Here is an 18,234-nt window from a genome sequence, read left to right as displayed (position 1 = left end):
TTAATGGGCTGCTTCCTCCCATTTCTTAGTTTCTATCCCAGTAGACCTTGCTGTTAAAAGAATATTGTTGAAGCAGTTGTACTTCAGAGCAGGCATACAACTTCTCCTTGATTTACATCCAACCTTGCTTTTTTATGTAGCCAAGTTGTTTGTACTGGTAAAAGAACACCACGTTTAACACTTTATTTCTGTGAAAAATACTGCCTCTTAACTGTCTATGGCAGAATGAAACTCTTCTGGGTCAGAGACATTAATTTTAAAGAAAACATAATTTAAAAACTTTTGAAGTCAGGTACAGCACTGCAAAGGGGTATTTTACCAGCTTAGGGTTGAACTCCTCAGGTGACCTACGCCGATACATTGTCATTAAAGCTTGAGTTGCTGTTGGAATGCCATTGTCATTGAGATTGAACTGTCTCTCTCCCTCCGACTCAGAGCTGAGGCTTTTATGAGGGCTGGCAGAAATTAAACTACTTGATCTTGTAAACACCTGTAGAAAGCAGTCAGAAGCAACACAGACACGTGTCTGAACCAGAGTCTGGAGTTTTTACCTCATTTTACTTCAAAATTCATAGATGCTAACAGCTAACAAAAACTGAGCTCATTAAATCACCCAGGTACATTCACAGGCTGAGCATATGACAGCAGAAATTAAACCAGTAGAGAATAACGAAATTATTTCTAGTTTCTCAATAGCCTGCCCCCCAACAGTAATCAGATTCTATAATTAGAATTGCTAAGGTAGTGTTAACTTTAAGTTAAACCAGTTCCCTTTGTCTCCTGTCAACATCACAGTACTGTTGACTCCCCTCCTTGATCGTTCAGTATTTAAGACATATATAACAAATATATATGTGTGTGTGTATGTGTACACACATTTATATCTGCATATACGTTTATATAGACATACACAAAATAAATTGTTTTGTTCCCCCCATTTAATATATTCTACAGAAAGTTCAACACTGTCAGATTGTGATTTGGCAGAAAACTACTTTGAAGACAAAGGATTTTCTGACTTCTCAAATAGCTTTGAAAATTTATCACAGTAGGATCTCATACAGCAGTTCACACCAAATGCCTGAAATTGAAATTAGTAGTCATGCATGTCTACATATATAGTCATATTACTAAATGTAATAATAATGCTTGTCATTATTAATTTGTGTTTATAATTCAGCAGGTAGAATACATAGATCCATCTATGGCAAAAGGCAAGACAAAGTTTCAGCATTATACATATATGCATATGTGCTCTGGTATACAACACCACATTAATTATACCTCATCATCAACAAAGCAAGTAAAAAACCTGACTTTTAAGATATACAAGGCAAACAGGGTAGGGCTACTCAGTGCAATACTAAGGTATGGCTTAGTACGGACTTGGAATGTGAGATCTACCTATATAAAACCAAAAAGATACACCACAAAAGCTTTTTCTGCTTTGAGATCTGAACTGCTAAACTCTGCTGGGTTTAACAGATCTGATAAGGCTGTGATATGAAGCACCTAAATTTCATACATAAAACCTAGGAATTCAGGAGAAGCCTTGATATTCAAAGTGCCTGAGAAAAGTTTATTTAATCGTATCTTTTAAGAACCATTTACTTTGCATACGTAAATAGGGAGGTGGTTGAGAATAGGATCATCTGATGTCCAGGACAGGTGGGTTTTTCGTTAGTTCAAATGTTCCAAAGTTTGCTAGCAGTGCACATACAAACTTGCTCAGCTCAGACATTGTTTTCTGAAGAATCAAAGGATGAGATTTGGCAGCTAAAGCCTTGAATAAAATGTTTCGTATCAACTGATAATTTCTTAGAATTATTAAAACTCCACAATTATATTTTGACTTGGACAATTCTACAGATTAAACAGTATTATTCAATAAACCAGTTAGTTAACTATGACACTTTCCAGCAAGATACACTGTAATTTCAGAATGTGGCAGCAGGAGTTAAGGGTAGCTCTTCCACAGCAATGGTGATTTCTTTTAGGTCAAACATGAAAAAAAAAGAGATATCCTAACTGTAACATTTTAACTGTTTAGCCTAAGGAACATAAAGGCGTTAGCATAAAAGAGGTAACATTTCTTTGTACAAAGGTTTAGCTTTATGAAAACAAAGGTTTTTCCTGGTTTCTCTATCTCCACACCAGTTGAAATCCCCTTCTTCTAGTAAACAACTCATGTTTATCCACATACCTCATCATCTGAGCTGATATAGCTTCCAGAAATATTTTTTTCCAAATATATTTTTGAAGTGGTTTGTTGCAGAAAATCTGAGATCCTCTGTACAAGAAAGTCTCTGTCTTTCAAGTTGGCAAAGAGGAATGTCATCCTGTTTTTCGTGCTGATTGATAATGGGCTGGGCAACACACTGGAGCTGTCTGCCTTTTCCACTATTGTCACCTAGGGAGAAACAGTAGCTACAGGTTAAGATCTTTTATTAATCAAGTTGCTTGGTCTAAGAAACCATCTTAATACAATAAACCCATGTCCCTTCCCCCTGTATATTGAATCACCGTGGAGCTCCATTTCTCTGTGGGAAAACAGGATTTGGATACAAGGACTTACAAGTCTGAAAGATGAAGACTGTCATCCTCTAAACAATTGGGTTCAGTACATTCTCCAGCAAAACTCCCTTGCACTGCTTAGCTTATTTTCCTCAGGCTTTATTTCAAAAGAATCAGTAAAATTTCTTCATTGGGATGTAGATCTATGGGCTTTTTTGCAGGACCTCCAAATCCTCCTGCTCCCCAACACCAGTACAGGCTGAATCAACAGAGACTTCTGCTTATTTTTTATTGCCAATATATGTGAATAAGCCATTTTTGGGATAACACTCCTGTTCTATATTATAGTTGCATACTGTGATAACAACTGTTATTGCAACTGTATTTTCACAGTACACAGAAACCTGCAACAAAAGGAAAACTTCTAAGCCTGTATGGTGGAGGTTTCTGTTTGGCCTTCAATTGTTAGCAAAATGGTCACTAATCTAACTTGAACTCCAACCTGTAAACAATACTCACACCACAACCTACTGAGTACAGGGCACTAGCTCCCTGGGCTTTCGGTAAAGCATGTTAACACAAAGAAATCTCAAAGTAAGTCATACACTGTGGATGAATTATATAACAGCTATGTGTTCTAAACACTACCAGTAATCAGCCTTAAAAACAAATAAACCAATCTATCATGTTTGTGCAGTTCATACATTGAACAAAATACAAATCATAACCGTAAGTACTTTTAACCACTGCTTTTATGACTTTAAACAATTTCCTAGGTAAGGAAAATGGTCTTACTGCCTTCAGAATACAAGAGGGAACATTTCAGTTTCTTAGGACCTCTACTTTTGCACTTTTTTTAACCCTTTTAAAACAGAGATCAATGGATAAGACATTACTGCTATAATATTAATAGCTCTCAAGCTAAAAGGATAGGATAACCATTATTCACACAAAATTTTCTTTGAAGATGTATTTAAAGACTGCAATGCATAGCTCAGGTGCTAAATCACTTCTCTATCCTCCCAACTTCCTTTTATTTTTCTGTTAAGTACAAGAATATTAGTTATTAATTAACTTCAAGGACCTTCACTAATAGCATATTGAAATTAGCTAAAAAGTGTCCCTACGTCATTGTTGTGTTGCACTTAATGTTTGAGCGCAACCAGTACAAAAGACAGACAAGTTCTAGAGGCACAGGACAGACACTATAGCAAGCATGTTCTGCTCTAATGAGAGCCGATATCCACTTATTTCCTGTTCAGATAGAGACATACACCCATCTGAAGTGCTGACCCTGGAGACTGCACCTACTAGGTGCAGTGAGCAGTGCAGTTAACCACTGCAAAGAATCTTTTCTGATCGTCATTTCTGAATCAGTGTTTTGTTATTGTCTCATCCATCAAAACATCTCCAGGATATCACAGAATACTGGAATTAGGTTAGGGTCTGACCCAAAGCTTTAATTAAACAGAAAGCTTCCCTTTAATTATTAAGGGTACTGACCAGTTGTCCCGAGGACTGGCACTACCCATTGTGTTACTGTTCTCCTTGCTGGTGCTAAGACTTAACCTGTTCACACAAAAGCACTTACTCCTTCAGCTACTTCTTAAAGCTTTAGAGCTGCTTTGAATCCCATGCTGCTGTGGCTGTGGTATTAAAAGCAGTTGCTGTAACTGCATCCAGGAAAAGAGGACTTGTTAAATGTGGACTTTGTTCTCCTCCTCCACCAGTTTACCTGAAGGACCATTGTTCCCTTGAAGTTCCAGACAAACAGTGCAACCATAATCGAATGTTTCTTCTCAAATAACCAAAGTCATTGCAACACACTGTGGAGAAGCAGTACTTCAAAGTTTACAAACAAATACCATTTGTTTTCACTCTTAATGATTTGTGGGGGAAAACAGTGCCTTGAAATATTCCATGGTTCTTCAGACAAGCCAAGTTGTCCTTGGCTGCATCAGCTTTGCTGCTATTTCCAAGACCTACTTTACACATTTTTCCATTAACACACAAATCAAGTCTATCGTAAAAAAACCCCTCCTCAACATACATTTTTTTATTGCATCTAACTTAAATTATTTTTACTGCACACCCGCTTTAAGCAGCCAGCTTTAAAAGGGGAAACACACTAATTCGTATAATGCTGACAAATATTTCCATATAGAGGAATGATTACAAGTCTGTGTGAAGAGACAACTCAGAACTTTAGGATTATGAATTTTTTTACATCTGCCAAAAGCAAATCTTATCTGACAGATTCTTTAATAGAAGTTCCACTCATCCATCTAGGAAGTTTTATCGTCCATCCATCTCTATGAGGTACAAAAAAATGTACCATGAGGCTGTAAATCCAAATACAAATTATGGGAGAAGAAGGACTCATGAGGGTTGTAAAAACTCCGTGAATTTTAGTAGTAGAAATTTTAAAGTAAGATACACAGTCATTAAATATTACTTAGAACACATCAAAATAGTATGCTCACAAGTGATTAAAGGGATGAAAAGAGGTTTTTCTCCAGTAGTGATAAAAACATCAAAGCTAGGATGCAAATTCCAATAGGATATTGCTTTACTATTTACCCTATAAATTTATAAATATTTACCTCTCGAAGAGGGATAATAAGGCTGCACAAGTTTTCTTCTTTACTAGTAAAGCAAATGTAGTTTGTAGAAACAAACATCTGACCCAAAATATGCATTTTGTTGAATGGAGTCCAGAGAGTACAGTCTGTGTGCCCATCTAATTTCTCATCCTTGGGAAGTCGGAACAACGCACGGTATCTCTCACTCTTTGCTCTGGCATCGAGATCCCTAAAAAAAATCCACAGAAAGCTTTTCTTGTTTTAAGAAATACATAATACATTTAAAGATATATTTTATACAAATCATTGCAAGTTACCTGCAACATATAGCTCAGTTAAGCACTGAGTGTAGAGCAAAACAGTGGAAATAGTTTGCATATAGGAGATGTATAGTCTCTAACACTGGAAGATTCTAAAACTACATAAAAAAATTCTTCCATAAGTGACTACAACACAATGACCCTGACTTCTCGGAGGGGACAGGTTGGGTGATCTTTTCACATTCAGCTCTGCTTTCTGAGAATATATACAGTGAATCCATTTATTATTAAGTAACACATGACTTCATATAATATTACACCAAAAATGCTTCTTTGAAACTTATTTATTAACATGATGGAATCCTTAGGGCTAGAGTTTGGTAACAATTTCAAGACTTATTCTTGATAATGCATTCAGTGCAAAACAATGAATAGTTAGAAAGACAAACCTAAGTGATATAACAGATGTCAAATATAAACAAGCATTGGTTGTTCTGTATGGTTCATTGAACTGTATGGTTCACTAACATGACCAACACATAAAACAATGAAAAAATTTAACAAGAAAATATCAAATTGCAGTATGATATCTATAAGAACAGCAGAAATATTTTCCATGTAATTTTTCAACCTTTAGAATTTTATGTAATTTTATGTAATCTCTGTTACCTAAAATAAGTTTGAGATAGAATTCATCATCTAGAGTAATTTTCAATTCCAGTTATAGGACCAAGTATGAATGTTAGGCACATTCCTTAGTAAGACTTAAATTGCTTTATAACCTTGCCCTGGTATATAAAAGGGCATTACAACAGATGTCTAACACAGCCAGTGTCGAGATGTTAAAAAGCTTCTGAACAAACGAGAATTTGGCTCAAATCTGTTTCTTTTATTTTTTGCAACATGTTCATATTCAAATGTTTTCTCTTTCCTACTTCAACAGGAGACCAAGTAATCATATTTAAGTAATTAGTCACGTTTTGCCACTGTTGGGATCAATCATCCCTTTTGGAGTAACAGTAAACAGCAGCAACATCAGAAAACTTTTGGACAAAATATTGCAAGTACAAGGACTTGAGAATGACTAAGAACCAGTGCTACCTACCGTTTTAGTGCAGATACTTTTTTGGGGGATTTCTTTTTCAGTTTGGGTAATGACTTGTCTTGTTCAAATCCTTCATTGTCCAAAAGCTGTCGCATAGCTATATTGGCAAGCTGTTCCATTAATTTAAATGTCTCACTGATATTAAGGAATACTGAGAAGAAATGTTCACTTGACCTTGTGCTCACTTTGATCATATCAGGGAAGAGCAGTGTAGCATTCTTCTCAAGTTGAGTGATATCAACCCAGCGGATAACTAACTTTGCTGAACAGAAGCAAACAAACAAACAAAAATCAGTACAAAAATGAGCATATTCAAAAGCATTTATCTTCCTCTTCCTATTAAATATATTCAGACAAAAATTTCTTGCATCTTTAAAAGCTAGGAGTACAACATAAACAGACTTAGCTTCAACTATGACCACCTGACAAGTAGCAAATAAGAGTTTAAATCTAATTTACTTCTGTACAGAACACCACACAAAAGCATCACAAAGCTAGGTGGTCTAACATAATTTATCATTGTCACAGCACTTTTTCAGACTCTGATGTCCTCTTTTCACACAGAAGCAAAGAAATGTAGTCTAAATACATCAGACAGGCTTGTGTTATTTTTATACCTTTAAAAGTTGAAAACATTACAGTAATGACAGATCCTTGGCTTTTCTTCTAACACCACTACAGGTTAGGATACTGTCCTTAAAACAGGGACTAAATCTACATTTATTTTTGAAAAAAAAAAAAAAAAAGAAAAAAAATCCAGTCATTCACTAGGGGATGTCTACACAGCTAAACAGAAAGACCTGGGACTGACCCATTGCCCATAAAGAAGTACTGCAGACTCATTCACGTCCACACTGCTTAGAATGAACTCCCTCTAGAGCAGACTGGTTGCATCCACACTATGTAGTTCTCGATCCTGGGTTTCCTCTGAGCCCTCTGTGATGCTCTGGTGTTGTACAAGAGTAAATGTGGTATCTGAGGTTGCCAAGTCTGCCCCAATACTACTAGAGGACTGAGCAGAAGTAGCCAAGACTGGTGTGATCTCATCACTATTCCCTTTTGGGCACAGTCCCTGAAGTGAGCCATGCCTCTAAACAATGCCCAGAGAACTACTTTGTTTTACAGAGAACTACTTGGAGAAATACAAAACAAACAAAGGAACAAGTCACAGTAAAGGATCGTGACAATCAGGCAACTGCTCCCTGCTCCTCTTTTCCTCAGCAGTATCTTTTGCAACCTGCAGTGGTTCAGTAAGTCAATAATAACAAACTACAGAAGATTTTCTGACAATTCTTAGACACACAGACCACCGTTCCACTGTAAAACATACCTTCCCTGCCCATGAGGAAAGAGTAAAAGCAAAGGTGATTAATGCTGAGATACACCCAGCCCTGACGAGGAACCTTCCCCTTCCAGTAACTGCAGGAATAATAGTTCACCAATTTCTCTTCTTCCGGCATCCCAAATAGCTTGTGAAATTTCACGATGGCTTCCTTAAATTTTTCTGTATCATCATCCTCCTTGATGCCATTAATTTTGTTGTACTCAGCAATGATGCCCTAGGAGGGAGTGAAAGAGGTATGTAGCATGTTAGTTGCCCTGGGGTATCAGAAATCTTTATTAGCATTGCTGTCTGGGCCAGAGGCCACAGCCATTACTGCAAAGTCAAGAGTCTTTCGCTTATCTCTTATTCTTCTGCTCATTCTTTTGCTTACAGAGTTATTTACTTTATTCAAGGCTGTCTTTCTGATGACCTTGCTCGCTACCATGCCTATGTCAAAAGCAACCAAACACCAACCACTTGCCAGTAAGCTGTTTTAAATTAATTGGCCTATCTCAAATATTAACAACTCTGTAAAGCCCCTATGATCTGTAATATTTTCCCCTTCCATGTAAATATGCTCCCTGAGGAGACAGGGAGAGGATTTCACCAGAAGATTTTCTTCTAAAAGGAAGAAAAGAAGGAAAAAAAGGATCTGTTATTCATTAGGGAAAATATCAAACAACTTTTATGACCCCTCTTAATGGACCTTGAGCAAAAGGGAAGAGCAAGGGGGAAAAAAGAAGTATCTCCTATTAGATTAACTAGCAGGATGGAAAAATCATTCTCACTTTCAGGTGCAGGAGACCTTCACTAAATTTGAAGTGGCAGCAGTCTGGTGAAAAGCTGCTTTTTGATACCTCAAAGAATACAGTTCCTTCTGTTCGACACTGAAGTTCTGGCCTATTCACTTATTTTCCCAATGTCTTTTATAAATCTTTTCTATTGCCTTCTATATTAAAGTTATAGAAAGGAAAGTGACCTCTTGCCTTCAAACTGCTCCATATTTACATGGAAAGCAGAGTATAAGACAGCAAACCATCATTCACATTTAATATTTGTATAACTCTAAAAAGTAACAATTTCCTTATAGGATTACATTTCACAAGACAGACATCTTCTCACATAAGGTGTTTCCATGGTCACTTATAGCCCTCCTACTTGATTCACTAGTAAAACACAACTAGGAGATTCTCAAGACAGTTGACTTACTACATGAAATGTTGAGAGGAATGAGACAAGAGTCAGTGCTTAGAATACACACCAGGTAAGTACAGTAATTTTGCTTACAATCAATCCTATGCCGAAATATTTATTTTTAGATAATTCTTTGTGTGGATAAAGTACTTTTTACCAATATAGCTCCTATCTCTCCTATATAAGGAGAAAAAGAAATTCTGGTAAAACTGACAATCAAAAAAACCCCAAACAAATCCCAAACAAACAAACAAAAAAACCCCCCAAAACCAACAACCAATCGGCAACCCCTAACCCCCATATGAAGTGTAAATGCCAACACAACAAGATTTAACTACACAGAAGAGGGTAAGGAGACACTATATGATGAGGGCATGGGGCAGGGGGGAAGCTTTGCACTGGAAAAGCAATTACATAGAAAACCGTAGAGGTTTAAGACAGAAGCAACAATGCAATTAATTTTAGAATAGAATGTTTGAAGCCTTGCCTATATATTTAAATACAAATACTTCTTTAATGACACTGCTGTAGCTATGTGTGCTAACACTAGTTTCCCTAATTTTTACACACGTGTTGCTACTTAGAATCTGGTTTTCCTTCAAAAAGGTGGAACAGCATGGGGAGTACCAGGTCAAATTTGTTTAGAATTCACATCAGTTTTCCTTCCACAGTCACATTTATCATTAATGACATTTATAATAATATATTTAACTACCTGTATTTTTCCTCTGACAAATGTATTTATGTCATTCTCATTTTCAAAGATTGAAAGAGTCTGTAACAAATTCTGTTCAAGCCATTCCCAGTGTTCAGTGATTTCCTTCCTTGAGCAACCTGTATATAAAAAAAACCTCCAAAAAGTCACAAAATAAATAATTCACCAACGTAAACATCCTCTTAATCATAAGCAAAAGACTCTAATAAAACTTGCCAGTAACTGGAAATGCAGTACTTCACCAGATGCTGTGTCCCTGGAAATTCCCAAATTTTCTCCCATAGTCTTTAATCTCATAATAAATAGTTAGCAATCTTCCAAGTTTATGCTGTGAGAAGCACAAGCTACATATGTTGGTATCATGAGCTAAAACTCCCTACATTTAGAATTCTAACCACAATAATGACACCGAGCTGCCCAAATCACATTAAAGAGTTACCAAAGGGATCTGCTAGGAACTGAAAAAAACCCCCAACAGTTGTATATTCTACTATTAGTTTCTAATTCCTCACCATTACACACATCTATAAATTATGAAACAATGATAAAATTTCAAGAGTAAAAGCTGAAAAGGATCATTTTCCCAACAAGTCTATTGCATTGTCTCGTCCTCAAAAGAAGAGTGCTCAAACACCTTTAAGAAAGCCACATCTTTTTAAGGGAAGAGGCTTGTCAGAGGTGGTTTACTTTTCCTAATGAAAGAATAAACCAAACTTTGATACCCTAGTTTGATTAGAGACCAAAAGGGGTCAAGGAGATATCTTTGATACCAAGGAATCAGCATACATGTAGTCTGTAACAAAGTACAGAACAGGGATGAAAAAGCTTCTTGTATGAACTAGAGTTTATATATGCCAATTTTTTCTTCTGTTTTACTTGAGATGGATTGTAATAAATATAATTTCCATTTTGACCCTGTTCTCAACATCTTGCAGAATAAAGTTGTTGGTGCTCTTCAGGATGTCTCTGTGTCCACCCTGAAGGAAGAATAAATTCAAACACTCACAAAAAAAATTGCTGTCCAAAAAAAGGATGTTGAGGGAATTATGTCAAAACCAGGCCTTTTAATTAAGTATTTTTAGAAAACGAACATGACGTTCACGTAGGAACATCTGTACCTGAAGCTTGATTAAAAGTATCTCAATCGAGGTAGGAAATAGCATCAATACTACATCAGCTTTTTGTTCAAATCACAGATTTGGCTCATTTTACTCTGAACTAGCAAGGAAACATACCTACCTACCTGGTAACTAATGCCTACTGAACCCAACAAAGTGAAGGGGCTCATGTGAACCAACCATGAGAAAGAGGTTAAATTACAACAAGCTGTTGCTAATAAATTCTTCAGCTTCACTACAGGCACAAATTGTCACATGTCCACACAGAAGTGTTTGCATGGTTTGTAGAAGAACTCAATGCAACCATCTCAAATACATACCAAACAATCATTTTCCTTGTTGTTCAGCAACAAATGATGGGGAAAAATATCCTTTTTACAGTGTACAATGAGAGCTTTAGAGAACTCCAACAAAAGCTACAGAATGCAACATTCTGTGCAACTTCCAGGAGAATTTCCCAGTTCTAGTTGCAGTATGGATACATAAAACACGTTGGAGAATAGCCTGCATATGTAACCAGTATTTCAGAACCACAAGCGATTATCACTGCTGCTTTTCCTTAAAACTACTGGATGCAACCAGACCTTCCTGGATCTCAGGAGGTGGTCTGAAGACTAATTTATTTCTTCTTGGCTTTTACACTGCTGTAAAAAGCAATGATGAAATACATAAGCTATGTATATACAACCAGACTGTCATCAGAAAAATCGCTCGTCTCTTGAAAAGCAGTGACAAGCAGTGCAGACACACTCACCATGATGAACTATTTCTTCAAGCTGTCTATTTCTTGTTTGCGGTTTACTATTTTTCATCACATCTTATGAAACAGCTTTGGTTGATTATTCCCAACCCATAACAACCCATCTCATTGTTTTCATTGCTTTTTGTCTCCGCTATCTTACTGTTCACTCTCCCAGTCTCATCTACAGCAGATCATGCAATCAGGCCAAACCCCACAACCCAGTTCTCATAAATTTATCACCACAGTCCAGATCTTTCTCTTTTGCTTTGTTCACTCAGGATTAAAAACCACATTTACTGCTGTGCTTTAAACTACAGGTCTATTTTAACTCTGCTACTGGCAAGTCTTTGCCTATTTTAGCATATCAGAAGCATTCACCATTGTGCTATCATTGGCCTTTTAGGTAAATTCAGCAATATCTCTAATTCTCAGGGCAGAGAAAAAAAAACCAAAAAACATTTAACAGTTATACCACTGCACTTTGGAATACAGATCCCTTAAAACTGGCAGGAAATAAAAGGGAAAATGGCTACAATGTGTACAGTAGGCTACTAATCACTCCTCCTTCCTCCTCTAAATGGTATGCTCAGCTTCTGGTGTGCTCCATGGCTGAAATAGCATAACATTGGCCAGCATCCCTGGTAGACTGATCTATTCTCCTGATCTTCAGGTAGGAAACTAATAAACATGTTAAACAGACGTTGGAGAGCTAAGGGAGGTCTAGACCAAAAGAGCTGGATGGAAGAAGGATGCAAGGTGTTGGAGAGAGGATGAAAAGGGGTGACTGCCTGGCAGGTGGGTGGAGAAACAGCAAGAGCAAGATGGGAACATCTTTGGGTGTCAGGGTTAGGTTTCCAGCATCTGGGTTAGTTTGTCTAAGGTAAGCAGTGAGGTACAGAGGGAATGAGAAGAAAATTAACAAGTCATACAAATATGTTTTCAAACACACTGAGAAGTATAATCTCAGTAGTGTTTCAGTTGGTGACTGAGGAATAGGAATGGCTTAACTTGAGACAGCTGATGAGGCTGTCACATCTGGTCTTCTCTTCCAAGTAGATACTTACTGAGATGTTTATCATTCAATCTGAACTGCTGCTGTTAACAGAATGCCCTGCAAGAGAACCTGTAACACTTCAGGGAGCCTACAACTGTTCTTGCCAGTAATGGCAGGTTCAGGAGTGGACAAGCAAAACCTCAACTTGCACAGAGAGAGAGGACAAAATAGTTACTGCTGGTAAACTCAACAGCACTCTAATTAAAACTTGTAGCTTTGTTAACCAAAGCACATGGGCTTTCCTGAAAACCTTTTCCAAGGCATGCAATAAAAAGTTCCTACTTTAAAATAATCTGTAATTCATTTTTTTTTTTCCACTTGTGAAATACAGATTTAGAAACTTCTATGGAAATGCATTTAATTACCGTTACCACAAAAAAACCTAAAGCAAATGGTTCAATACTTGAAAAACACACAAAGACACAGCAAGACTGATTGATTTTATATGTGGAGGAGGATTAAAAAAAAAAAAAAAAAAAAGTTGTTCATTTTCAAGCAGAGTTTACACATACCATCATTTTTCCCCCTAAACTGAACACTAGCAGATTGCAGAGGGACACTGACATGGGACACAGAAGCACTATTACAACATGGAAGGCTGATTATGTACGACATTTTGGATTTCTAAACAATTACAAAATTAATATGCTTAAAACTGTTCTTGAAAAGTTACCAATAACATCTTTTCAGTAGAGTTCAATAGACAGAACTATAACCCATGACATCTTCAACACAACACTGCACTGGATAAAGCACTGTTAACAAGCCTCCTTTACAGAGCTATAGAGCCTCTGATCTACCAGCTAGCATTCTTATACAGCCTAGATCAGTAGAGTTAATACCCAAGAAAATTCACATCCAAAATGAATTATAAACAAATCTGGGGTCTAAACATAAAACTTAAATAGTAATTTTGGAGCAAAACCCTTTGGATTATTTTTTGCCCTCAGAATAGTCCTATACAGAACAACACCAAATGCCATGCAGCATGAATAAACCAAGAAACAATCACTTTTTTTCCAGTCACTCCGTATAGCTCCTCACTGAAGATGTAGATTATTGCTTTATAGAAGGCAGAGGAGAATATGACAAATTTCTATAAACGTTAGAGATTACAAATAAGCAGCAGTCTACCCCTAGGAAACAGGGAGGGACAGCTGTACAATGCAGGACAAATCAGAGTTGCACAGCTAAATGCAGTCAAATCCCTTAGAAACCTGTATAATGGTAACAACCCTTGACCAGTTCAGAAGCAATTGCTTTAGCTGAAATTCAGAAAATAATCACAAACTTGGCCAATCAAAGCTAAATAACCTCAACCTCCTGCATTCAGCTTCACACACTATTTTCAGAGCCAGCAAATAGAACCAGAGACTAACTAAATACTGCTTTATGCTACTTACAATAGGTACCTGACCACCGAAATATGCATTTAGTATTTACAGGATCTGATGCATGCAAAAATCCTATTTAATGTACCAAAATATCAACTTCATTAATTTCACCAACTACTATAATGACAGAAGAAACAGTCTTACAGCTAGATCTGTCAAAGTTTGAGCCTTGAAAGACCAAAACTCTTAAGAATTGCTGCATCTAACTAAGAACATGCATTTATGTATTTAATGTAGCTACCATTTTGTTGAATTTTTAAGTACATCATATTTGGAAGGACAACACACTGCCTGAAATAAATGTCTAGGAGGTGGGCATAGCTGGGATCTAGATCTAGATTTATCCTGGAGGAGACTGAGCTCACTATCCAGGAAATGCCACACTGATACTCAATACTCAGGTGAGAGCTCGGCTTGCACTCTTTCTGGTTTCCATTTCAAGGGAAGCCAGGTGTCCTGTCTGGGTAATTTGGGGGGTTATAACCCAGGTACTCCTTCTACCAAACCCTTTAGAGATACCTCATCACCCAGAAATGTTGCAGAAGTGAGCCATGGGCATGGAGAAGAACATGCAAGGAGGAGGGATGGAAACCAGACTGTTTGTCTGGGAACACCTTTGGGAGACGAAAGGTGGGAAATAACATGCTTCTGTCCCTGCTCCAAGACCATTTCTGGTTTTACTCAGTCACTGTGCATAACATACACACATGCTGGCATTCAGTGTCTGAATATTAGAAGCTCTGGAGCTTCTTAATTTAACCACTAGAGCAGATTTTCACCCTGACCCATTTATTTGTCCTGAAATGACTGTGCTCAGCAGGCAGAATGCTCTATTAGTTATGTGGCACAGTATCTAGGAAGAATAAAAATCCACATCAGTATATTTGTCCTTACCACACGCAATAGTCCAATAGACCAAGGAGTCTGGTGCTTGGTAAAGGATTCGATATGGTGCCACTCTGGCACTGGAGTCCAACACGACATCAAGAGTACCCACAAGGAGACCTATGGAACAGGAAATTCTGATGAATACACAGCAATGGATCACCCAAGATCTAAGTTTCAACAAGACTTGAACTCTTAAATATACATGGATTCCAGCATAAAGGCATCTGAACCGAAGCAAAGCAGAAGGTAGATATTTTATAAAACCATCTCTGAAAGTTTTTCAGTTATTTTCTGTGTTTCATTTACTGTTGGAGCCCTGGGAAAAAAATAAACAAGCAAAACAAAAAAACCCCAACACAACAAAAACAAAACCCACCACGAGATCACCAAAAAACCCCAGACAAAAACCCTAGAAGGGTTCAAAACTCAATTGTCAGCTAGGAAAAACTAATTCCAGCAAAACTAATTACACTCCTTAACGGTCTGATTCTTTAGGGTAGAAAGGATCAAAATGCCTAACAGTCAAATTGTTTTTCAGCTGAAAGGATACTGATGAAAGACAAAGCCACACTGTTTTCCTGAAGTAGCTTTGAAAATTCTTTGCTACTGAGAGGACCATCAACGGTTGCATACCAAATGCTACCAATAATTCCTAACTATATTTCCACAAATTCTAGATCCTATTTTAATAAGAAATTACACACAAAAAACCCCCTCTAGCCCCCAAACCCTCTCCCACAAGAAGCTCTCTTTATTTTTAAATGATGTAAAAGTTTTCCCCTTTTCACCTCCACAAGAATTTTCATCTCCCTTGCAGAGATGTCAGATTTAAATTCTCATGTTGAAGTTCTCAGCAAATTCACATACTGAAAACAGATGGATGAACTTTCAAATATTTTTTTTCCTGCAAATATTTATTGGGGTAGAAATCAGGGTTTTTTAAAAAGCAGAAAAAACTGCATGTAGCAAAAAAATTATTCTAAAAGAGTCCTGTTAAAATCTCCTTTTCAAGTGGCTGTTTTCACCTTTTACTGTCATAATTTTATTAGTTCCTCATTCTGCTCTGTCATAACTGGTACAGAAGACTTCTTCCCTCGCTGTTCTTCTTTCAGATTTGCATTGTGCATCACAAATATAAAAGCACTACCCATTTTCTATCTTAGTAGATCCCTTAAATCTGAACTGAAAGTGATATCTGGAAATACCCCACCTATCAGTGATTTTGTATCCCCCCATTTTATGTTTTTTATTTGTATTTTGTTTTATACAGATCTTGGCAGGCCAGATCAAATGTAAGCTCTTCCTGCCTGATGCATTAATATCCACCACTTTTTAATCCAAGAATTCTGAAATAGATGAGAAACGAGTCTGAACACACCATCAGGTCATTAGTAAGCAGTGTTAGAGAGCAATCTGTTGATTAATACTTTGTGTTCATATCCTATAATGTAAAATATCCCAATGTCCATTAGTCTAACTAGCTTTAGTTGTTCCTATTGCCACCTAAAACCCTCATCTCTTTTACATTTTGATTACTGGTGGACACTGACAAGCTGCCTCTGATCCATCTTCCATCAGCCCTCCTGGATACAGCTTGAGTCCTTTCAAATGCAGGAGACTGAAAACTAGTTTTTCTGTTAAATATACTCTCCATTCAAGCTTCACAAAACCAGTATGGCCCTGGTCCAGAAAACACATGTGCTTCAACCATGGGCAAAGATCCTCAAATGCTTAAAGCTACTAGTGAGCTGAAGAGCATTGCTCTACTGGAGTGCAGACCAAGCCAGACACTACACTGCGTTAATCACCTGGGTTTACAGCAAACATGTAGCAGGGCTTATGCCAAAGGTTCTTCATGCTTTGCAGCTTCACATGTCTACTGACAGCACTAAATATGCAACAGGTATGATGTAATATCTAAATAAAGTTGTATGCTGGTCAGATGTAATCTTTTCTGAGGTACAGATACACTGCTAAGTCCCTGTAACCTTTAAAAACATGCTTGTTTCTCTCCTCCTGCTGTATTTCCAAATCTGTTGGTGTGTGGGTGGCCCTGTCAACCAATTGCCACTAGCTCTAGGAGGGAAAAACTGGGATACACAGGTAAGGCCAGGGAGCCAGAACAAACCTACTGACTTGCGCAGCAACATCAAGCTAAGAGTTTCCCATCCCACCTCTTCACCCTGAGATACGGGAGATGGGAGAGGAACATCGCCCTGTCCCACCAAACAGAATGTAAGATAAAGCAGTGCATTCAAGAAAGGTGGAGAGTGCTATAAAAAAACAAAACCACAGAAGACTAGCCAGCACCGAAACAACAGATGGGAGGTCAGTAAGGAAAAGAAAGAATCCTTCCCACTGGTGCAGTAAATAGCAGTTGCGCAGTGCCTTTCAGCAATGGAAACAGGTTGTAGAAATACCCACACGGTGAGGTTAAAGGAAGAAAACTCACAGAACTCCAGAAGACTCTGTTGAAATTAAAAGTCTAGCTTACCAAGAGAACTGCAACAGACAACTTATCAGTAAGATTTTACTTATATCGTGAAATAGCTGTTTTGATAGATGTGATATTTAAAAAGTAATTTATGTACTCTTATATACATCAAAGTGAATTAATATTTACTCTTGTAATCATGCAACTATCCCTGGCTGCTGTCCTTCAGGAACTGTTCCATTGTAGGTCAGCGTTGGGTTTTTGGGGGTTTGTTTTTTTCTGGTAATGCAGACGTGATACAACCAGAATGAAATCACAACAGTTCAAACTGATAATCTCTCTGAGCAATTTCTACATGAAGTGGTCATAATAAAATGAAAAATAACAACAATTTATTTTAATACAATTCATTAATTCTTCATATAGCAAGTACCTTTTGAGATATGATTAGGAAAAAAGTAAATGAAAGTTTCTATAGAAACAGGACAGGCAACAAAGAATCATATTCCTTAGATTAGACTGGTTCTTGGGCAAGAGCCAAAAGAAGTATCCAGGCATCAAATCATGTGATTGTACTGATTGCAACTTTTTTCCCCGTTATTTCATCAGGTTTCTGACTACACAGTGAAATAAGGGAAAGAATTCACAACGTAAGAATACTAAATCTGCAAGTCCTTGTTCAAGTGAGCAGTTTTCACAAGCAAAGGTTTAAAGCACATGTTAAAGTTTGCAGGATTAGTGTCTGGCTAACTGATGACAGCCCTGATCGTGAAGGCAATCAGGCACAAGTAACCTTATATCGAGGAACAGCCCCATCAGACACGTTCCAAATGTCTAGAGCAACCACATCTACCTACAGGGGCAGGAGGGGAAAAAGGAGGGACAATGCCTTCGTTTTGTTTGACAGAAC

General features: G+C 37.4%; 1 protein-coding gene across 1 annotated transcript in view; it reads right to left on the bottom strand.

Annotated features, from left to right (window-relative positions):
• TBC1D9 (TBC1 domain family member 9) overlaps positions 1–15,007 on the bottom strand; it is a gene marked incomplete at its 5' end in the record, with an annotated part of 36,825 nt that extends 21,818 nt beyond the window's left edge. The window contains 7 exons of the mRNA XM_010165159.2: positions 320–490; positions 2,204–2,410; positions 5,118–5,325; positions 6,462–6,723; positions 7,792–8,020; positions 9,695–9,813; positions 14,897–15,007. Coding sequence (XP_010163461.1) covers positions 320–490; positions 2,204–2,410; positions 5,118–5,325; positions 6,462–6,723; positions 7,792–8,020; positions 9,695–9,813; positions 14,897–15,007 — 1,307 coding nt within the window. The remainder of the gene's footprint in view (positions 1–319; positions 491–2,203; positions 2,411–5,117; positions 5,326–6,461; positions 6,724–7,791; positions 8,021–9,694; positions 9,814–14,896) is intronic.
• Positions 15,008–18,234: the final 3,227 nt, after the last annotated feature.

This window comes from Antrostomus carolinensis, unplaced genomic scaffold (genome assembly GCF_000700745.2).
Source record: "Antrostomus carolinensis isolate BGI_N321 unplaced genomic scaffold, ASM70074v2 scaffold37513, whole genome shotgun sequence".
NCBI lineage: Eukaryota > Metazoa > Chordata > Aves > Caprimulgiformes > Caprimulgidae > Antrostomus > Antrostomus carolinensis.
This window is presented reverse-complemented; position numbering and strand designations above follow the sequence as displayed.